Source organism: Cydia splendana, chromosome 26, assembly GCF_910591565.1.
Source record: "Cydia splendana chromosome 26, ilCydSple1.2, whole genome shotgun sequence".
In the NCBI taxonomy this organism is placed as follows: domain Eukaryota; kingdom Metazoa; phylum Arthropoda; class Insecta; order Lepidoptera; family Tortricidae; genus Cydia; species Cydia splendana.
The window spans coordinates 8,799,960-8,824,136 of NC_085985.1; the positions used below are offsets into that span (position 1 = coordinate 8,799,960).

General features: G+C 38.6%; 1 protein-coding gene across 2 annotated transcripts; it reads left to right on the forward strand.

The window, feature by feature from the left end:
- LOC134803371 (uncharacterized) lies at window positions 1-22,553 on the forward strand. 2 transcript variants are annotated; one of them, XM_063776180.1, is made up of 10 exons: window positions 1-6; window positions 2,268-2,348; window positions 3,682-3,744; window positions 7,385-7,490; window positions 8,893-9,030; window positions 14,887-15,041; window positions 17,160-17,217; window positions 17,888-17,997; window positions 20,180-20,266; window positions 22,321-22,550. In XM_063776180.1, the coding sequence occupies exons 1-10, from the start codon at window positions 1-3 to the stop codon at window positions 22,396-22,398; spliced, it is 882 nt and encodes a 293-aa protein (XP_063632250.1). In that variant the 3' UTR covers window positions 22,399-22,550. The 2 variants fall into 2 exon arrangements, with proteins under 2 accessions (XP_063632250.1, XP_063632251.1); XM_063776181.1 differs by lacking the exon at window positions 3,682-3,744 and having other exon boundaries at window positions 22,321-22,553.
- Window positions 22,554-24,177: the final 1,624 nt, after the last annotated feature.

Consider the following 24,177-nt stretch of genomic DNA (forward strand, 5'->3'; position numbering starts at 1 on the left):
ATGAGGGTAGGTGGATTTTTTTTATAATAATAACAAACAAATATTCCCAATGCCTGCTGAGACCGGTTCATGGGTGTTTATTGTTGCGCCTGTGAACGGGTTCCAACAGGCGTTCTACATGATACTTATTATAGCTCTCCAAAGGGCCTTTAGTTACGTGTTGGATCTGTATCCACACGCAAGCCTATCAAAAGACCGGGATTTATAGAACCGTGAAATCCAAAATGGAGAAACAAATTAATATTATACGGACATTCTTACACAAATTGACTACTTAAGTCCCACGGTAAGCTCAAGAAAGCTTGTGTTGTGGGTACTCAAAATATAGAAATATATACAGCGGGGAAATACAGCCAGCCTTCTGGGCACCTTGCCCGTTGACGGCGATCTGGGCCAAATTTTTTATCTTTAGATTTTTAAGTTTTATTATGTTTGTTTATTTCTTTCTTTGTTTTTACCAAATAAAATTTCCTTTATCTTTTAAAAAAAAAAACGATAAATATACCTAATATACAAATACCTGAAATACCTACATAGAAAACATCCATTCTCAGGAACAAATATCTGTGCTCGTCACACAAATAAATGCCCTTACCGGGATTCGAACCCAGGACCATTGGCTTCACAGGCAGGGTCACTACCCACTAGGCCAGACCGATAGATTGTAATAAAAAAGCGAAGAATATCTTAGGCTACAAGTTTTTAAAAGTAGTGAACAGGTTTTTATATCAATAGGCTACCGTAGCCGCTTACCGTCAGGTGGATTGTATGCTCGTTAGCCAGCGACGAGGTATAAAAAGAAAATAAGACGCGAAAGCCATAAAAAGCGATAAAATATATGTTGGTGAAAATATCTAAGGATCTTATTAGTTTCATATACTTAAGTACTAAGTTTAGTTTAGTTTTTAATTTTAGGTAGTTTTTAATTTTAGTTAGTTTTTAATTTTAGGTAGTTTTTAATTTTAGTTTTTAAATTTAGTTTTTAATCTTTTTATGTTACTCATTATACTGTATTATTTTTATCGAACCTTATAAATTAATCTTATAGGTATTTACATGTGTTAAGACGCTAGCTATTATATTCCTGAAGTATAATTAGTTCCTGAAACATAAATCCCAACAAAAACATGAATGGAAAATGAGAGCCAAGCTCAATAATAAGAGTAAGAGCTAGTATGTTGACTCACCGACAAAACAATTGAGATCTATATGAGTGCCAAGTTCTGTGCTGTGTAGAAAATCATGAAATTATAAAAATTATAAAAATTTGACTTGGCTAGTTTTTACCAACAAACCAAGTTTTAGAAAAGTAACATAGATAAATACATAGATAATATGTATGTCTGTGGGTGACGTGGCGTCAGAGTGTTAAAGCTTTTGAAGATACATACGAGTATTTTGAATTAACCCTTCTTTGCATGATTTTTAGGGTTCCGTACCCAAAGGGTAAAACGGGACCCTATTACTAAGACTTCGCTGTCCGTCCGTCCGTCCGTCCGTCCGTCCGTCTGTCACCAGGCTGTATCTCACGAACCGTGATAGCTAGACAGTTGAAATTTTCACAGATGATGTATTTCTGTTGCCGCTATAACAACAAATACTAAAAACAGAATAAAATAAAGATTTAAATGGGGCTCCCATACAACAAACGTGATTTTTGACCAAAGTTAAGCAACGTCGGGAGTGGTCAGTATTTGGATGGGTGACCGTTTTTTTTTTGCTTTTTTTTTTGTTTTTTTTTTTGCATTATGGTACGGAACCCTTCGTGCGCGAGTCCGACTCGCACTTGCCCGGTTTTTTATTTTTGCCCTGGTGGGAAACTACCTTAAATCCTTAAGCTGGCTCATTTTACTTAAAGGAAGCATTCCTTTATTTTTAAAATGTTATCAGAAAGGTACACTATTTGTGATATAGGTATGTACCTATGATAAAGTTTTTAAATATAAAACAATTACAAACCCCGAAAAAAAGGCCCAAAATCACATACTAAAAATCATCAACTTCTGGGTTTTTCCAAATTTTCCGATATTTAGTCTTAAAACAAATGTAATTTTTATAAATTAAAATACTGCGTAAATTTATGTGTAAAATAAAAAAAATGGATTAGTGTTGAAAGTTGACAGTCTTAAAAATAAATATCAATCACCTCCGAAAGCACCTTTATTTCATAGGACAATGTTATGATTGAAATTTCCATCACCATGCAAAGAAGGGTTAAATTGAAATTAAAATGCCGTCCCACAGTATTAACAAATGTATGTTTTCAGTTGATATGCATGTGGTGTGCGGTGATGGCGGCGGCGCGGGCGCAGGACGACTTCTACACGCCGCAGACCTTCAAGCAACACGTGAGTCCTTAACCTTAGGTCTACAGCTACTATATCCGGAAACCCATGTTATCCGCTACGACGTAGCGGTAAATGTGTTTCAGAAGCTTGAGCGTAGGTGACAGGCTGTTATCACTATCGGCTTCGCGCCGCGATTCGCGCATGAGTGTGGAACGGGCTTTATATCAAGTGCTATGTCAAGTATGGCGTAAGTATGGGATAGGTATTTAGGTATGTATGTATTTTATTGCCACTGTCAAATTGACTCATGACAAGCAAGATTTTGCTTTGTAATAAAAACCGGCCAAGTGCGACTCGGACTCGCGCACGAAGGGTTCCGTACAATTGCGCAAAAAACGGCAAATAATCACGTTTGTTGTATGGGAGCCCCACTTAAATATTTATTATATTCTGTTTTTAGGGTTCAAGTACCCAAAGGGTAAAAACGGGACCCTATTACTAAAACTCCGCTGTCCGTCCGTCCGTCTGTCACCAGGCTGTATCTCATGAACCGTGATAGCTAGGCAGTTGAAATTTTCACAGATGGCAAAAAAGTACGGAACCCTCGATGGGCGAGTCCGACTCGCACTTGTCCGGTTTTTTAGTATTTGTTGTTATAGCAACAGAAATACATCATCTTTGAAAATTTCAACTGCCTAGCTATCACGGTTCATGAGATACAGCCTGGTGACAGACAGACGGACAGACAGACAGACAGCGGAGTCTTCAGCGGAGTCAATACTACGATTATTATTGCATGTTAGTTAAGCTAATAATAGTTTAAACTGTTTAGTGTATAAGATCCTCTTTTTTAAATTTATATGTGTGGTGCTGTATGTAGATGGTTTTTGCAATAAACGTTTTTCTATTCTATTCTATATTCTATTCTTAGTAATAGGGTCCCGTTTTTACCCTTTGGGTACGGAACCCTAAAAATTACTGAGTTTCATTTAGTCAAGCCAGGAGGCCTTGCGGCCAAGCGAATTAGGTACTATATACTTAATAGGGTATTTTCCTACTAGTCAAATCAGTTACTTTTTTAGAACTGTCAAAACGATTTGCTAATATGGGATTTATATGAAACATTACATCGTGACGTCACGGTCAACTCACCTACTTTTTATAATTCTATCCGATTTATTAAATAGAACTTGTGTTTAAAAATAACTCCTACCTATCTGTGTTTTTCTAATAATTATCTGGTGCTTTATTTCATGCACGGTGTAAAATTATTTATTTTAAATACAGTGTAATTCCCTCCCCTCCTCCTCACCGCCCCGCCCCAGTACAGTGTAATACCCTATTGTATGTAAATATATATGTATGTATGTGTATGTATGTATGTATGTGGCAGGTGAGGGGAGCACTCTTCCAGCCCATGCATCAGCCCTGGAACATGCCAAAGGAAATGGACCGAGTAAGGTTTTAAAAAATTCTGTCCTAATTTTCATACTAAATACGGACCAACTTAAAAAGTTATTAGTAGAGTTAGACCAAGAAAAGTCTGCAGCGATTTTGATAGCCCACGCAGTGCAAGTGTTATTAATACGTCATAATTTCATAGAAGTTTGACGTTTAAAATAACAATTGCATTGCGTGGGCTATCAAAATCGCTGCAGACTTTTCTTGGTCTAACTCTAGTAGAGTCAGACCAAGAAAAGTCTGCAGCGATTTTGATATTTTTATATAGCCCACGTAGTGCAAGTGTCATAATTTCATAGAAGTTTGACGTTTAAAATAACACTTGCATTGCGTGGGCTATGAAAAATATAAATATATAGTGAATAACGTTTTGTTATACCCTTCGGGTCCATTATGTAATTTATGAAACATACTGGTATGCAAATAAAGATCTTATCTTATCTTATCTTATCTTAAATCCCTGCAGACTTTTCTTGATCTAACTCTATCCGTTTTCATGCTGAAATATAAGTCTAGCCCTGCGGTTTCACAATCGTATGTCGCTTCACCTATTCTTCAAATGTGAAAATTCTCGCACTTTTGTTCCTGCTTAAGGGGCCCACTGATTAACAGTCCACCGAATTCTCGCACTTTTGTTCCTGCTTAAGGGGCCCACTGATTAACAGTCCACCGGACAGTATCGGCCTGTCAGTTAGAACAAAATTTTGAGAGTTCCGAACATCTGACAGGCCGATACCGTCCGGCGGACTGTTAATCAGTGGGCCCCTTTAGAATCACGAGCATGATAAATTGATAAATGAAAGTATTAAGTACTTATACTATCTCCTAGATCTAGACCAAGCTAAGTTAGCAGCCATTTTGATAGCCCAGACAGGTGCCAGTGTTATTTTAAACGTCAAACTTCTATGAATGAATAAATTTATTGATTTATTTATTAATAGTCAACATTAGGTCCACATATTGTTAGTTTTGAACTTAACCTACTCTACATGTTAGTTAATTGAAATTATGACTTTTAAATAACAATTCCAGACCTGTTTTATTAAGTATTTTACACTACATTGTACTACAAATCCATTTGTATTATGTGACTGTTTGTGTTCTAAATAAATAAAAAAAAAACACTTGCACAGTCTGTGGTATCAGAATCGCTGGCAACTTAGCTTGGTCTAACGCTATTAATTTTTGCTGGGGAAAAAATATTCTTATTTTAACCTACCTTTTTCGTTTCTATTCAATTTCCATTAGTGTCCGACCGAAGGTTCGGTTTCGGTTTCGGTTTCGGCCAGTTTCGGCCAAAAAATCATGTTTCGGCCGTAGTTTCGGTTTCGGCCAAAAAACGGCCGAACCTTTCGGCCGGGCCGAAACTTACGAAATCGTACTTCGTACTATGTAACTAAAAATGTGACAAAGATCTAAAGTTGGGGAACAAGTAGGATAACAATATTAATATACTGATTTATGTATACATAAATTAATTGGTTTATTAGAAAACACAATTCAAGGCCCTAATCAAGGCGCCCGCCACTGGACGGTCGACGCAGTCTTAATGTGTATAAATAGTGGAGTGGCCAAGTTGAAGAAAAGCAACTTTCGTAGGACTAAAAAGGTTTATACCGACCATTGGTATTGTTGGAATCAGCATGGTCTACTGATTATCAAAATGCATGAGGCTTTGTGAGTAGATTACAAATATATAAGTTATATAATATAACATAGTCTAACAGGTTCACCACCTGGTCTAACAAATTATTAGAAAACTTAAAAAAAATTGTCAATCCAGAGTTGAATTTGAACTGCTCTAAATTGAAAATAGCTGAATGGATTAGTCCAAATTTTATACAAAATGACTGTGAATATTTTCTATAGGTACTATTTCTAAAAATAATTAACCAAATATGTATATCCAAAAATAAGAAAAGTACTTCAAATTGAATAACAATATAAATATCTGTTACAGTACTACTAAATACTATTTTTTTTACTGAAAACATACCATGTGGGGTCTGAAAAGAAAGGGCTTTGTCAGTAGATTACAAATATATTTAAACGCCCAAATAGTGAAAATAATATAGTATGTTATATATTTTGTAATTTACTCATAAATCGGTTTCATTTAATATATCACATGGTATATTTTCAGTGAAAGAAATAGTATTTTAGAAGTTAACCATAACAGAAAATTATACTGTTATTCAAATTGATGTACCTACTTCTCTTATTTTTTAATATTTCTGGCTAATTATTTTTGAACATTATATAGAGGATATTCACAAACACTTGGTATGTATTTTAGAATAATCCATTCAGTAGTTTTCAATGTAGAGCAGTTCAAAATCAACTCTGCATTGTGTAATTTTAGGACGTTTTCTTCTAATTTGTTAGACCAAATAGTGAAAATGTTACATATTTGTAATCTATTCACAAAGCTTGGTATGTTTAAAAGAAAAAAGTTAAAAACTTAGTACCTACTGCCGACTTTATAACGTCATAAAAACTCATTCTACCACTTTAAGAAGCGACAACATGCATTTTGATAATCAGTAGACCATGCTGATTCCAACAAAACCGCTCGTCGGTATAAACCTTTTCGGTCCTACAAAAATCGTATTATGGTAGTTTCTACGAATTGGCCTCACCTCTAAAAACCGGTTTTATGACATATTTTCAACGATTTTAACAAGTCTACAAAAGGGTCGGTTTCGGTTTCGGTTTCGGCCGAAACTGGGGCCACAATGCCGAACCTTCGGTTTCGGTTTCGGTTTCGGCAAAAAAACATGTTTCGGTCGGACACTAATTTCCATTAGTTCCTTACAAATGCTCTTAAAAAAGTGCCGTAAAAGGATGCGGTAAAATTGAGCAATATTTTTCTCATTACGCTCACAAAAACCGAAAACCTATACTTACTTATAATTTATGAAATAATATCCGGTTTATTCTAATTTTTCACATAGTTACTCGTATCATGGATGTTACCGGGCTCGAAACCGGTATTTTTAAAAAACCACGAAACAGACCAATATTTTGAATTACTTTATGCTCTTTACGTAAAACTGAAGCATATATTTGGCTAACGACTTTGTATTATAAGATTGTCCAATTAAAATGAAATAATAAACCAAAGAACTAAAAAGAACTTAATAATACCGGTATTTTTTTATGGAGCAAATACAAAATGTTACTGTATTTTTTTTATATTTAACTTTTTTTTTAGAGTTATTAAATATCTTTTTTTATTTATAACAATAACTAAATTTTATATTTAAAAAATCATTTATTTACATACAATATATATATATATATATACAGTGGTACTACTAAACGAAATTAATAACTAGCTTAAATCTAAAATAGGCCCTTGACTAATGACAAGCAAGATTTTGCTTTATAATAAAAACCGGCCAAGTGCGATTTGGACTCGCGCACGAAGGGTTCCGTACCATTCCGCAGAAAACTGCGTCACGAAAATGATTTTTTAGTATTTAAGTTTTTTATTATTGTATATATATGTTAGTTTGTAAGGTATGTATCTATGGGCCTTAGTAGCCTGAAAATAAATGCTTTGATTGATTGATTGATTACGCAAAAACGGCAAAATTAGACATTTTATTAAATAATTAAACGTTTGTCAATAGTTGGAGTCGTATCAAAAGGGCATGTTCACGCCGGCCCTGCGTAACGACGTGGACCCCCAGGCGAGTCAGAATTGGAGACCCGCTGTGAACGAGCGAGATTGGCGAGGTCAGTGGCTTCTTGTAAACATCACGTTCCTGTAAACACCACGATACGTGATTGTTCACGGCTCTGCGTAACGATGTGGACCCCCAGGCTAGTCAGAACTGGAGACCCGCTGTGAACGAGCGAGATTGGCGAGGTCAGTGGCTTCTTGTAAACATCACGTTCCTGTAAACACCACGATACGTTATTGTTCACGGCTCTGCGTAACGATGTGGACCCCCAGGCTAGTCAGAACTGTAGACCCGCTGTGAACGAGCGAGATTGGCGAGGTCAGTGGCTTCTTGTAAACATCACGTTTCTGTAAACACCACGATACGGGATTGTTCACGGCTCTGCGTAACGATGTGGACCCCCAGGCTAGTCAGAACTGGAGACCAGCTGTGAACGAGCGAGATTGGCGAGGTTAGTGTCTTCTTGTAAACATCACGTTTCTGTAAACACCACGATACGGGATTGTTCACGGCTCTGCGTAACGATGTGGACCCCCAGGCGAGTCAGAACTGGAGACCAGCTGTGAACGAGCGAGATTGGCGAGGTTAGTGTCGTCTTGTAAACATCACGTTTCTGTAAACACCACGATACGGGATTGTTCACGGCTCTGCGTAATAACGACGTGGACCCCCAGGCGAGTCAGAACTGGAGACCAGCTGTGAACGAGCGAGATTGGCGAGGTTAGTGTCGTCTTGTAAACATCACGTTTCTGTAAACACCACGATACGGGATTGTTCACGGCTCTGCGTAATAACGACGTGGACCCCCAGGCGAGTCAGAACTGGAGACCAGCTGTGAACGAGCGAGATTGGCGAGGTTAGTGTCGTCTTGTAAACATCACGTTTCTGTAAACACCACGATACGTTGTTACAACGATTATTTTTCAGATTTTAATAATTATGGAATAAAGAAAACTAGCAGACTACTTACAATACATTTATTCACCAAAACAACAAGTAGCAAGGTTCGGGAGCGCTGGAAGAGCCTCTAATGTTAACTTATTTTATTTTATTATATTAAATAGCACTCGGCTAGCTTACAACAGAGTTCAACAGACTAAACTAAGGAAGAAGGGAGCAAATGTGGGTTTAGCGGCTACAATCTTATGGTTGGGCACTCTGAGTATGTTGTATAACTAATAAGGAAGATTATTTAAAGTAAGTTGGGCGCCGTTGGAGAATACAATAAATTGGTTGTCTCTGATCTTTTAAGTAGTGACGGAAGAGACAGATGTGGACCCCCAGGCGAGTCAGAATAGTAGACAAAGACAAAGTTTGCCTTTGCGAGCCACATTAGGGCATTTCATAATCCGAATAAGAATTGTTGATGGAGTCGCCATTGCCGGATACGGCAAGGAAGGAAGGGAGACGGTAAAGCAAGCTTCTCTCTTTGACCATCCTGCTTTGTTTCCCAGGTTCCCCAAGCCCGCTCGCCCCCGCAGCGCCCCTGCAGCCGATCCTCCAACCGGAGCCCTGGAGACCCCCCTTCAGCCCTCAGCTGACTAAGGAACAGCAAGCCGCCATACTGCATCACAAGCAGGCTCTTACATCAGGTACCCCCTCCTCCCTCCTACCAGAGCTGTGCCCCTCCATCCCACAGCTGTTACGTCAGGTACCCCCCTCCAACCGGAGCCCTGGCGGTCGCCCTTCAGCCCTCAGCTGACTAAGGAACAGCAAACCACCATACTGCATCACAAGCAGGCTCTTACATCAGGTACCCCCTCCTCCCTCCAACCAGAGCTATGCCCCTCCATCCCACAGCTCTTACATCAGGAACCCCCCCTCCAACCGGAGCCCTGGCGGCCGCCCTTCAGCCCTCAGCTGACTAAGGAACAGCAAGCCGCCATCTTGCATCACAAGCAGGCTCTTACATCAGGTACCCCTTCCTCCCTCCAACCAGAGCTGTGCCCCCCCATCCCACAGCTCTTTCATCAGGAACCCCCCCTCCAACCGGAACCCTGGCGGCCGCCCTTCAGCCCTCAGTGGACTAAGGAACAGCAAGCCACCATACTGCATCACAAGCAGGCTCTTACATCAGGTACCCCCTCCCTCCAACCAGAGCTGTGCCCCTCCATCCCACAGCTCTTACATCAGGAACCCCCCCTCCAACCGGAGCCCTGGCGGCCGCCCTTCAGCCCCCAGCTGACTAAGGAACAGCAAGCCGCCATCTTGCATCACAAGCAGGCTCTTACATCAGGTACCCCCTCCTCCCTCCAACCAGAGCTGTGCCCCTCCATCCCACAGCTGTTACGTCAGGTACCCCCCTCCAACCGTGGAGCCGTGGAGACCCTATTTTAGCCCCCAGCTGACTAAGGAACAATGATATTATAACTATAGACAGGTTTTATTTTTCGCATTCCATTCATCTTTGTCACACTCGTTGTTAAACATGAGCTTCAGGCCTATTCTAATTTCGAGATAATCACAAGATCTTGAGACGATTTAGAGATCAACTAGATCTACATTAGATATCGACTAGATGTGACTTGGATATCTAAGTCATAACTTTTCGAAATCGTTCAAGAGGACCTCCAGAATCGCGGAAACGTCAAATTTGACATATCTATCTTACAAATATCTTTAAATTATCCGTATCGTAACTTGTTGAAGTCTAGTAGAAATCTAATTCATTTTCCGAATCGAGCCGCTTGTCTCTTTCTCTTTCGGTGAGCGGGAGCTCTCGTTAGCACGTGCACACATCTCGCTTGCCCAGGTGCGACTAAAGGCAACTTGTACAATTTGTCACAAGGTAAGCGCTTCAATTTTGGAACGCCTATAACGTATCTTGAGTTATAATAAATCATTGCTAAGGAACAGCAAGCCGCCATCTTGCATCACAAGCAGGGTCAACCGTTAAAATCTGCGTGATGGTGAATTCTTCCGTCTCAAGTCTCGTGCGGCGCATCATATCTTTCGTCCCCTTCAAATTTACTGGCTTTACGCCCCTCTTTAGGCAGCATGCATTGTACCTAAACCTTATGCCATGAGCTGGCGACTATTTTGTTTTGTCTGTTGTTTTCTATTTTGTCAGTGTACTTGAACAAATGAATATATTGTTCAAACCAAATTTGTAAGAACAAAAAAACTATACTCATCCTTTTCTTTTGGCTGCTATTACTAGTGTAAGACAATAGTTATTTGTTTCACTCGGGGGCAAAGTTATTGTTTAACCGCTCGTGCTAATATTGATACCCGAGCAAGCGAAAGATTTCAAAATTGAACCATGAGCGTAGCGAGTGGTTCGTAAAATGGAATCTTGAGCGTTGCGAGGGTTTCAAAGCACGAGGGTTAAACAAAATTTGCCCCCGAGTGAAACACAAAATTTTTCACCCCACCAACCCGAAGCAAATATTTAATGTAAAATATCAAACAATTGGTTTGATTACCAAATAAAATCCAAATAAATGTTATTAAATATTTATCATCCAAAATCGTCACATTTAAAAGTCATTTAAAAGTCAATTCTACCAGCAAACATAAGAAAACAACTCAAAATTTGCATTTGATATCTTTGCCTCACATATGAATAAAATGCAACTTTGCTATCAGTTTTTAAAGTGCAAAGTAAGCCTTTCCGAGCTGGTGTGGTGAAAAGATTATTCTCTTTGTCTGTTTGAAATTAGACAATCCTTTGACAAAGTATATATCGTTTTACTGTCTGAACAAATAAAGTTTTACTCTATTCAATCCTGGTAGAATTCCACTCCAAACCCAATACAGTGTAACTCGGCTAGACCGGCTAGCATGAGTTGCGTTGCCCAACTCAACTATAATATTCATTTCGATACACTGTAGTCAACTATAAACATTTTACCAAACGGTCCGCCGCGCTCCCATATAAAAGACATAAACGTGCAAATACACTCATGGAAAATGAAATGAAAATGAAAAATTATTTATTTCCTTATTAAGCTTCTACAAATTGCCATCAGTGGTTGGGACTTCCTTTTAGGTGAGTGAATCTGTATCAGGGTGCCCCGCTCCTCCATAACTAAACAGTCTTGTTATTACTTATATTATAGGAAATGTTATACATATGAAAGTAACTTATTTTATTTATTAACTAATTATAACTAATATGGACAAATTAAAAATGCAAAAAAATAAGTTTACTTACATACTAAGTTGAAATTATTTAACGGTGCTGTAATCCAAATCAAACCTTTTTTTATTTTCCACTGAATGTGTGCATGAGTATATTTTAGAGTTGCACTGGATATTCGTTTACCGGTATCCGGCCTATCCGGTCATTATTTTAACATCCGGCCGGATACCGAATAGTGGCCAACTATCCGGCCGGATACCGGATAGAAGCATTGCTTGACTTCGGAGTAAACAAAATTGGAATAAGAAACAGTCACGGTTATAATCGTACTCGTTTATTATTTTAAAACAATTTAAACATTCCACTTACACGCGCACTCATTTCGAACCTAGAAATGAGTGCGCGCGACCGTTCACTACGAAACTGGTCAAAACCATTATGCAGGCGCACCTGAAAAACCGAAATGTAGGTATAGTTCCGCCGGCCGAACATTCGGCGGCCGGATACCGAATATTCGGCCGATGGTCAGGCAGAATATCCGGTATCCGGCCAAACAACTATCAGTTGCATCTCTAGTATATTTCATGAGCATAACTATTCATGAAATAGTCGCGCGTTTATGTGTTTTGTACTATACATTTTTGTCTACCGAGATACTCTCCATACCTTTTTTTTTTCGCACCCCCGGGCTGCGAAGGCCCGTTGTGGATGGGGTGGTATGTGGGACTCGCTCCTCCCGTACTTCCTCTGTTAGAAGGAGGGGAGGAGAATATCCACTAACTTCCGCTGCGGCGGTAACGCCGTATATGAGAGGGTAAACCTCTCTGCCGTTTTTGGGGAGCATCAAGAGGTCACGATACTCTCCATACCCAGTACCGTCTTTACCATAAGGGCACACAGGGCCCGTGCCCAGGGCCCCCAAGGGTTGCCAGGTCGAAAGTTGCTTATATCGGGAAAAAATATAAATTTTTCGGGATTTGGGACTTAAGTCGGGAAAAAAAAACATCCAGATTAAAGTAATTGTATTAAAAACAACGATATTTTACATTATGGGCTTGGGCACTACGCTCAACGTGGGTCGCGCGCTCGCTCGACGACAGTTCGGAACTTGAAATTATTGTTTTATAACGTTGAAGCTGTTTTTCGGGACAATTTTCACTTTGTCGGGAATCGGGAACACATGCTAAAAATCGGGAGAATCCCGCCAAATCCCGACCATCTGGCAACCCCACCCCCATCCTCGGGGGGGCCCGAAGGACAGACAGTAACAGTATATTCGATTACCCATGATAAATAGAAGATCATAGCAGAAAAATGTTTGTTTAATTCGCTTTCTTTACTTTCCAAAAGGGCCCCAAATTCTTATGTGCCCAAGGGCCCCAGCATAGTTTAAGACGGCCCTGTCCTGAAGTCGTGATAGGTATAGGCGCGAGAACAACTCATGCTAGCAGGTCTAGTATAGATTACCTATTAAGGTAAACGTACTAGTGCTCGACATGCTAATGCCCAATAGATGACACCTTGCTGTCACCTCTATTGACAATGACTTAAGTTTCAAGAGAACATGTACCTTATTAGGCGTTATTTACGAAAGCTGATACATTTGGTATTAGCATAGACCAGGTAATATGATGCGGGCTGTACACACTCGTCGAGAGACCCCGAGACAGAACTCGAGAACGAGTGTGTACAAGCTGTTCCTTCTCGTCTCGCTCTTCCTTATCTCGTCTCGCGCTTCTCCGATTGGATCAGAGCGGTACCGAGACTCTCGGCGAGAGGCTCTCGACGAGTGTGTACAGCCGGCATGGAAATGTATTTCAAATCCCATCAAAAACATAAATGTAAAAAAGGAGAGCCAAGTTCAATACAAAAATTATGCTTGGCAATAATATTTTTTTTTAAATAACAGCAATTGTTATAGGTATCCAATAAAGCAAAGAAATAGAGTTTAATACTTGTTCATAATGTTATTTTGTTCTTATAAATACATATTTGGATTTTGCATAGAACTTGGCACTCATTTAGATCTCCATTCTTTTTGCGGCGAACCCCACAGCCAAGCATAATTTTTGTATTGAACTTGGCTCTCCTTTTTTACATTTATGTTTTTGATGGGATATCAAGTAAAGAAAACTAGGCAGGTATTGAGATTTAATGTTTTTTCTTGTGTTTCCGCTGCATGTTTTTTACTTCTGTTCTTTGTATTAATTATGTGGTGCCGCGCGCCGCCAACGACACACCGTTGGCCGGTTGTTTAGCGCGTATTACAAGTTTTTTTTGTATGGGGACACCACTTATTTTTTGACTTAACTTTATTTTTATATTTCTTTTATATAGCAAATATAATAATACATATATTGGGATAGTTTCAAATATCTGCTTGTAACGGTTCCAACGCTACAATTAAAAAATATTTTTTTGTATGGGGACCCCCCCCCCTATTTTTTACCTTTTTTTATTTTTAGATTTTTTCCTACGCTTACACACAATTACCGAGCTGGATTCCAAATTTCATCCTTCTAGGTCATCTGGAAGTAGGTTAGGTTTAGGTAATATATGTCAGTCACAATAAAAAAAAAATTGTATGGGGACCCCCCCTATTTATTAACTTTTTTTTATTTAAAGATTTTTTCCTACGCTTACACACAATAACCGACCTGGATTCCAAATTTCATCCTTCTAGGTCATCTGGAAGTAGGTTAGGTTTAGGTACTTATATGTCAGTCACAATAAAAAATGTTTTTCTTTGTATGGGGACCCCCACTATTTTTTAAACTTTTTTTTATTTTTAGATTTTTTCCTACGCTTTCACACAATAACTGAGCTGGATTCCAAATTTCATCCTTCTAGGTCATCTGGAAGTAGGTTAGGTTTAGGTACTATAAGTCAGTCTTAAAATTTACGACTTTTTGACCTTCATATCTTTATAACCGTTTGAGCTAGCTTCATGAAATTTGAGCTTCTGGATGTTCTTATGGATATAATTAAACACACGTAGTTTTATGTGTTTACCTCTTTAGGTTTTGAGTTATAGAAGGGTCAAAAGTGGCACCAAGTGGTTCGTGTAATAATACACTCGGCGCTGGCTAGCCAGTTCCTTTGCTTGAACTTGGCTTGACACGCTGCCGCGTGTCTAGATTGAACTACTTGTTGTGTCCACCATATATGACACGCACACTCTCTCACATGTACCCTATATATACCCATACATATTCATCACTATATACCCTAGCATAAGTATCATATAGAATAAACCTATACTCTCGTGTTTGTCTTTACGTCCCACCTCACATGGCGATCCTGCCAGTGCGGCTTTGTGCTGTTGAACTAAGTATTTGGTCATAACATGCTTCGTCGTCAACAGATGGCGCCTTCCGTTTCGAGTACGCCTCGGACAACGGCCTGGCAGCCGGAGAGCAGATCGAACCCGACGGAACCCGAGTTGGAGCCTACCAGTACAAGGATCCTAGCGGGCAGATCGTCAAGCTGAAGTACCGAGCTGGGAAGGAAGGTTTTCAGGTAAGAAATTCTATTTTTCTTAATCAAACCCTATTTGGGGTCGTAGGTTGAGTTGACAGTTTGGGTCAGCTCCAGCCAATTTTTTTTAAAGAGGGGAAATGCTTTACGCATACCACGGCGCGGGGATGGGCCGGGATGGTTATATGGGACTCCCCGTTGTGGGCTAATGAGACCCCAGGTTTACACCTCCAGCCAACCCTGACCCAACACAATTCAACGGTACCTACTATCATGTAAGGCACCATATTTCTGTTTACTAGGCACCTTCCATGTTAGGGTAATTTTGGATTAGGGGTCAGACCAATACAAATGTTGGTGGGAAGGAAGGTTTCCAGGTGGGAATTAGATAAATAGTTATAGAAATGTGGGAACTGGGTGTCAGCTGGCGAGCAGATAAGACCCGACGGAACCCGAGTTGGAGCCTACCAGTACAAGGACCCGAGCGGGCAGATCGTCAAGCTGAAGTATAGAGATGGGAAGGAAGGTTTCCAGGTAAGAAATTCTGTTCTTCTTAATCAAACCCTCATAAGTATGGGGGTCGTAGGCACAGGGCGGACACGCTATACATCAAAAATCATTTGCGTTTATATGTGTGCGCGACACGTCTGTACACGCGTCATTGTGTATGTGTGGGTAAGTGGCTTTACTGAGAGGATGCCAGAAGTCCGCCAGATTCATGTCGCGGCCAGTCGCGGGGCGAGGTAATGCGAGTCGAGGCGGGGCGGTGCTTGGCCGTTCTGTATGATAATACTATTGCTTATTCTGTGTCGTAGGTTGACTTGACTTGACAGTTTGGGTCACCTCCAGCCAACCCTGAGCTAACACAATTCAACGGTACCTACTATCATGTAAGGCACCATATTTCTGTTTACTAGGCATCTTCCCTGTTGGGGTCATTTAGGATTAGGGATCAGACCAATACAAATGTCGGTGGGAAGGAAGGTTTTCAGGTGAGAGCTTGATTAAATAGTTTATAGAAAGGTGGGAACTGGTATCAGCTGGCGAGCAGATAAAACCCGAGGGAACCCGAGTATGAGCCTACCAGTACAAGGATCCTAGCGGGCAGATCGTCAAGCTGAAGTACCGAGCTGGGAAGGAAGGTTTTGAGGTAAGAAATTATCAATTTCTTTGTTTTAAGAGGTTCTATGTAATGTCTGCTTTCCAGACTAGTTGATTTTTGCCTTACCAATGTCAAGGACAAGTTAGCTGATGGGTTACTAAGCCACCCTTCCATAGCCATTCACTCGCGGTTCGTCGGTACACGCCTATAGTTCGTTTTTTTTAGCATTAGAAAGAACTTGAAAGAAGGTGAGCGATCTTGACAAGTCTTTTAATTGAAAAATGCTTTTTTTAAATCAGTAACTATTACTTATGAAAGCAGAAGAATATAAATGATCGTATTAGATTCATAATTGTTACATATTTGCCGTATCTTATTTTTAAAATGTGTTTTTCAATTAAAAGACACATCAAGATTGTTTACCTTATTTCTAATGCTAAAATAAACGAACTATAGAGCCCATCAACGTGCACACTAGCGCCACTGCTAAATAATCGTGCTTATTTAAATTTAACAAAAGATATTCAAAAAAAGGGGCCGCTACGGACTGTATTTTGTATTTAAGTACCTTTTGAATACATCAAACTAGTTTTTATGTTGCTGGATTCGTCAATAAAGTACGTAACAATGTGACAACTCTGGTCTAGAAGTACCATCTCACCCCCTTACCATCCCTCCTCGCCCGATTCATAACCCAACTGCCCTCGTAATCCTTACTCACACCATTTTAAGGTATTAGATAAGTAGATCAGGAATCTGGTTTCCTAAGAATATGATCAATCTGTATGGTTGTTTACTTGGTAATAAAATATTATTACAGTACATATGGTGCTACTTTCCCGCACTAGTGCGGAAATAAGCACTTTCCGTGACTATGTCGAAAATTTAAAGTGCCATAAAATATGTACTGTAAAACGTTGTACGATACACGTGCGAATAGGTAATTCGCAACTCGTGTCGATTTAAAACACTCCCTTCGGTCGTGTTTTAATTTATCACCACTCGTTTCGAATTTCCTACTTTCCGCACTTGTATCGTAAATAACTATTGTATTTCAGATCCTCGAAGGCAGCCATCTCCCGAAGAGCCCAGAGCCAGTAGCACCGCCTACTTCTGGTGAGTTATCCCCTTAGACTCCTTAGAGCATTTAATAACTGGAGTCGCCTTTAAGAGCTTACCCCTCTGCCGAAAAAATGCACAATTGTGCAAACTTTTGTATGTACTATGCATTGGCTACGCTACGTACAAATCATGTAGAAATAGCAATACATTTGACGTCCCCTCCCCCGCAAAAATCGGCAGACTGTTTCGTAAATAAAATGACAGCCATGACCTCTCCAGTTGCTCTAAGGTTATCCCACTCAAATTTCAATTACATCATCATCACGTTTTAGTAATATTAGGTTCGTAATATTAATTAGCGCTGGAGGCCTAGCGGTAAGAGCGTGCGGCTTTCAATCCGGAGGTCGCGGGTTCAAATCCCGGCTCGTACCAATGAGTTTTCGGAACTTATGCACGGAATATCATTTGATATTTACTAACAGTCGCTTTTCATGAAGGAAAACATCGTGAGGAAACCGGACTAATCCCAATAAGGTCTAGCTTACTCTCTGGGTTGGAAGGTCAGATGGCAGTCGCTTTCGTAAAAACTAGTGCCTACGCCAATTCTTGGGATTAGTTGTCAAGCGGTCCCCAGGCTCCCATGAGCCGTGGCAAAATGCCGGGATAACGCGAGGAAGAAGAGAAGAGGTTCGTAATATTAACCTGGATTATTCATTGCCCACAGACCAGCATTACCAGCAGGCGTACCAGCAGCAACGACAGCAATACGACTTGCAACAACAGTACAACCAGCAGCGAATAGAACCTCAGCAGCAAAACTGGCAGCAAAATACTGTGAGACCGCTACTGTCAACTAGCAGTACTGATAAATTCCGCTACTTGACGCTAGATGTCGACTACGAAATAACGCGCGCTTTGGCACAGAATAAATAATAGTACCTTCTAAGTACAGAAGACTCACTTTCTAACAAAACGCGTTTGTTACGATCAGGACAGATATGGCCTCTAGGTGGCGACAGCGCCACGCGCGGCTTATGACTAGCCACCAAAATTGGTGTGGAATGGATGTACTTTTAGCTACCTGTAGCAAAGCGACGAAATCGCGGAGTGAGCCACGCCTGGTTTTGGAAAGAAAACTGATGTATGGAGTTACCACTCTTTCTTTACTTATACAGTAAAACCGGGTTAAGTGGGACCTGGATAAGTGAGAAACCTCTATAGCTGGGACTCATGGTGCGGTCCCGACACTTTAGCACTGAATTACCTCTGTTAGTGAGATAAAACGAACCTCTATAACTGGGATTAGTTGTTGTGATTTTATAGTCACATTTACCTCTATAATTGAGACAGAGATTGTATTTTACCTCTTTTACTGAGACTATATTTATAAGATTACATTTTCCTAATTGTTTTTTAGAATTTTATAGGAATTGACCTCTGTATCTGAGATAACGTCAATCTATGACCTCTCTAACTTGGACTTTATTGATCAATTTCCATATTCTTACTAACTCTTAGTTCATCCACAAATTCCGCATTTGCTTAATTGTGTCTAAACGACTTCAAGTTTGATTTAGTTTTTTATGTAAGTAGTTAAAACTATCGAAACGAAAGCTGAAACCTTGATAAGTAACACGAACAAATTTTCATTTATTAAATTTCTAAGACGCAATGAAATCCGTATCAAATTTAATGTAATTTTAAAATATCTATCCTTTGGAGAATAATTCAAACTAAATTCAAAGAAATATTTAAACAGACTTAAAAAATATTTAGGGACAAGGATTATTTTACCTTATTTATTTTTAAAGATAATTACAAAATACCTTATTAACCACCTCTATAACTGAAATATACTCTATTCTCACCTCTATTAATGGAACCCTCTGTAAATGAGACAGAAATTTATTTGTACCTGGCTAACTGAGAGCCTGGGTAAGTGGAATACCTCTTTAAGTGAGACAAATCTGCTCGTCCCTTGAAGTCTCACTTATCCAGGTTTCACTGTATTACTCTATGTTAGGACTACGTTTAGTCAAAATATGACTCACTCTCAATTCCACCCTCCTTTTCACCATCTTTAGGGATGACACCGACATAAAAAGTATCCTATGTCCTTCCCCGGGACTCAAACTACTCGTATCTCTATGCCAAATTTAAACTTTCTAAATCCGTTCAGCGGTTTAAGTGTGAAGAGGTAACATTAAACTGAAAATCGTAATTAGATTCCAAAAAAAGTAAGACAATGTTGCGACTTTTTACTAGCGCGTCTTGTATTTATGTTAAAATAAGTAAATAAAAGTACTTTTTTAAATCGTAGGAGTAAAATTACCAATAAATAAATTATCTTAGCGTGTTTATTTATAAAAAAGGAATTTACTATTTTACAAACAAATTATTGCAGTGGCAACATTGTCTTACTTTTTTTGGAATCTAATTACGATTTTCAGTTTATATACATGCAAATTGCAGATTTGGCCAAACGGCTGGTTGAGGTCACTGGGGAGAAAAGAGCTGGCAGCTTCCTCGCTCAACGAGTAAGCGTTGACATTCAGCGTGGAAATGCTGCCAGTATCTTTGGCACTATGCTCCAGGGGCCCTCTTTAGATATAAATTTTTCGTTTTTTAAGTATTAGGTTTTGTAGGTAGTTTAAATTTTAGGTTATTTTTATTATTAGTTTATACTTAAGTTGTTGTTAATTACCACGAAATAGTTATTTACGATACAAGTGCGGAAAAGAGGAAATTCGAATTACCTACCGCACGTGTATCGTACAACGTTTTACAGTACATATGGCCCTTTAATTTTTGACATTCGCACGAAAAGTGCTATTTTACGCACTAGTGCGGGAAAATAGGATCATATGTACTGTAAACTTATTTGTAACAAGATTTAATTGTAAAAAGTGTGCAAAAAAAAGGTAACTTTGCAATTTTGAAAATTCTATTTGGCACATTGCTAAGCCAGAGTTGATTGTCGTAAATTAAATGATTATTCTAAACCGTTTGTTTGTAGGGTGGAGAGGGCGGTCAACAGAGGGCGACAGCATCGCAATATTACCCTCAGAGTTGGAGGGCGCAGGGCCAAGAGGATGACGGACAGGTAAATATGTACAGTCAGCAGCAATAGTTGCTAAGCGGGCGAGGTGTTCAAAATGATCTTGACACAACTTTATTGTTAAGAGAATAAGAGCGCGTCAAGGTAATTTTGAACACCTCGCCCGCTTAGCAACTTCTGCTGCTGACTGTACATAAGCACAGAGTAGTGGGGAGACACTCCTGACTTCGGGCAAACTCGGCTCCGTTCGGCTCATTGCTCCGAGCAATTATGACGGTTGACACAACTTGACGTCCCTTTGCGTGCACGACCACAGATAAGATAATCACTTGTATTTTGACAACCCTAAATGGCCGAAAGGGATAATGCCATATATTAGAAAGGGACAACATGATTCGACCATGTACGAGTATGTACTTATTCTGTGGTACATATAGGCACAGAATAAGTAATAGTACTACCGTACAGAAAGGACACTTCCTACAAAACCGAAGCTTGACAGCGGTCCAGGTACGAATCATGCTGATTTTTATGTATGGAACTATCCCTTTCGGCTATTTAGGGTTATACAAATTCAGGGTATTATCTTATCTGTGGTCGTACACGCAAAGGGACGTCAAGTGATGCCAACCCTAATAATTGCTCGAAGCAATGCTGAGCCGAACGGAGCCGAAAATGCCCGAACTCTCTAGTTTCCTACCCCTGATATGAGTGTATACTGAAACACACCCTGCTTGCCAGTAGAAAATAAAGTCAAATTTTCTATGTGATGGGTATCAACTCTTCGCGCCTTTATTTATAAAATTTGCTGTATTTATTCTACTGACAAGGTAGGCCAGTCAAATTAGTTATTCAGGAATTAATTCCCAGCAAGCTGTAAATCGTCTAAATACCTTCATTTGGTCCTAAATTAGTGTAATCCGAGTTTGCTCCATCCCAGGAGTTGAGGAAAAATTTTTGCACATTTTCAGTTTTTAGCTTGTATGTATTTCGAAAACGGTAGGCACGTCCGATGGTAAATTTGCTCTAATCATGATAAAAATTGATATCTGAGGATCCGAAAGGCACCTTAATATGAATTCGTAGTCAAAGATTGTAAAAAATGGCCGCCACATTGAATTTCATTTTTTTGGTAAAATCGTGTTCAAATCCAAAAAAAAATTTCACCTGTGTCTGATCCACAACAACCTTGCTGGTAGTGACATTGTAATTGATGGTAGGATCCTTCTACATAGAGTGGTTTTGTCCAACCAATCCAACGTAAAATGTATCTCCCAAGGCCAAGGCTCCCAAAATGTATCCACACCACCTGGGATGGAGCAAACTCTGACTATACGCATTTAGGATCAAATGAAGATATTAAAATGATTTCCAGCTTGCTGGGAATTAAACCTCCAAACGGCATTTTTTGATCTAATTTGACTGGCTTAAGGTCGCTGTGCCAGTGTATTCGATCTAACTAAGAGATAGATTCCGTTTTATATTATTTTATTAAATGGTGTTCTATTCCTTGTGTTAAAGTGGTATTAGTAAATTACTTTTCTAGATGCTGGTTTTCAATTTGTAAAGGGGCCCACTGATTAACAGTCCGCCGGATGGTATCTGCCTGTCAGTTGTTCGGAACTGTCAACTTTTTGTTCTAACTGACAGGCCGATTCCGTCCGGCGGACTGTTAATCAGTGGGCCCCTTTATGGTTTTGATACGAACTCAATGAACGTGTACCTACTGATTGGCGGGTATGTATCGCACGTCAAAATAAGTAAAGTAGTGTAAAGTCGGGTTACTTTAGCCCTGGAGGGTAACTTTGGCCATTGAGATTTACTCGGTTCAGGTTATATTATTGCACTATAATTATGGAAATATGCCATGAGGTTGGTTTTAGCTAACCTTTGACGTTTTTATGTTTTTTAATAGACCCTTTTAAATGAGGTTTTCATGTGGGTCAAAGTTACCCTCCATTGGGTCAAAGTAACCCGAGTTTACGGCATTCCCTTTATTTCGCATGCACCAATCAGTGTGAGCGATCGTTAAGGTCGTATATATATTAAAGCCATTTAATTTTATTAATTCACATTTTTTTACTTGTTTTTCTTTTCAGTACCGTCCGCAAGAGAACGAAGTGCAAAGCGGGCCTCACAACTTCGGCGAAGGCTTTGCCTTCTCCTTCCAAGGTTAACCAATAGTTATACAAATATAGGCAGTAATTATAGGTATTACCACTTCAATACATTCACGACAACGTGTCGTGATCGGCTGAAAAGCTCTGCTTGAAGATTACTCTACGGTTTCTCCTACTTAGCCAGGGATTCTCTAAAATCGTATGCCATTTGTTGCATTATCTGTAAAAGCCTTTAAATAATAAACACACTAAGGTATCTGTACTGTAAAATTATCTAGTCTCTGTACTATTTTGTATTTTGCTACTACGAAAACTAAAGAATTTCTGAAATGAGAAAAAATCCAGCAACAAGAAACTCTCAAAAGTCATAGTAATATAACTATGCATATAAAAAATCTTATTTGGTAGAATTGACAATAAGTTTTTTTTGTATTATTGGCTATTTCGACTGACATTGTCATGTTAAGTATATTTTTCAATTTAGTATTTATTTACCTTAACTGTAAATGACTTAATATTTATAATATCTTATAATATATCAGTCATATTGTTACTAGAAATTCATTTCAAAATGAGTTATCGCTCTTTTCGAAAGTCCACCATCCTTGGAATAGGTGAGATATTTTAAAATATATTACTTATGTGACCATACCAATGTACTTAGATTATTTTAGTAAAAATAAAATTGTGATTTTTAATTATATGTTTTTTATTTTTATTTTTAGAATATGATTAGGCCAGGCGAAGGTACCTTTATATTCTACCGAAAAATATAAAAAATACCGTTTTCCATGCGTGTTGGAAAAACCGGAGGTTTTTCGCCACGGCGCATGAGAGCCTGGGGTCCGCTCTGCAACCAATTCCAGTTTTATGAAAGCGACTGTTATCTTACCTTCCAACCCAGAGAGATTATTAGGCCTTATTGGGTTTATATACTATGAAAACGTTATTCATTGAATGAAACAAGAATGTAGTTCATATACCCACATTTTATTAAAATAACACCCCAACACAATTCAAGACATTCATTATATAACCACTACAAAACTTGTACATTCATGTTATATATTTTTTTCTAAGCGATTCAAGACCAGAGACCAACTGGACAGGACTAGATATTCGTCATAACCTAGAACATTAAACATATTAATAAAAAATACAATATAAAACACAATTTAACACTCAAAAATATAAACAGATTATCACAATTTATATTTTGTAAAATATTAACATATATTTTTATAGTAAATAATGTATAAATGGACGAGAAATAATAACTATAAAAGCCATAACTTACTTTAACAACTACATAGTATTGTTATTAAAATTTAAAAAGCTTCAAAATATCACTAAAACTATCACATATATTTTATTATTCTAACAAGATTATGATGCGAAAAATTTCACTACCTATTAAAATATATAATATGTTATAATCGTAAAATATATAGTATAGAATAGCAATATTTTACAGAGGTTTCCGTTTATTACTAACATACACTTTTCAGCTCATGGCTCTTGTACTAACATTAGTTATTATTACTAAATTTATAACTATAATATTTATTCAAAATATGTATTATAATAGTGATAGTGTTATATATGTCGTATAGTATATGATCTGTACAATATATTTAAAAAATCTAAAATAATGAATAAAATTAGACAATTAAACATTTATGTAACTTATTTTTAATAATACTCTAAGGGATATTTATGATTTACGTAATAAGTAAATGGTTAGTAGAGGACCCAAACCCAGCTATTGAATAAGGTGTACATGCACAGTGTTAACAGATATACATTAAGGTCACTAAGACGAAAAAGTGACTTCAT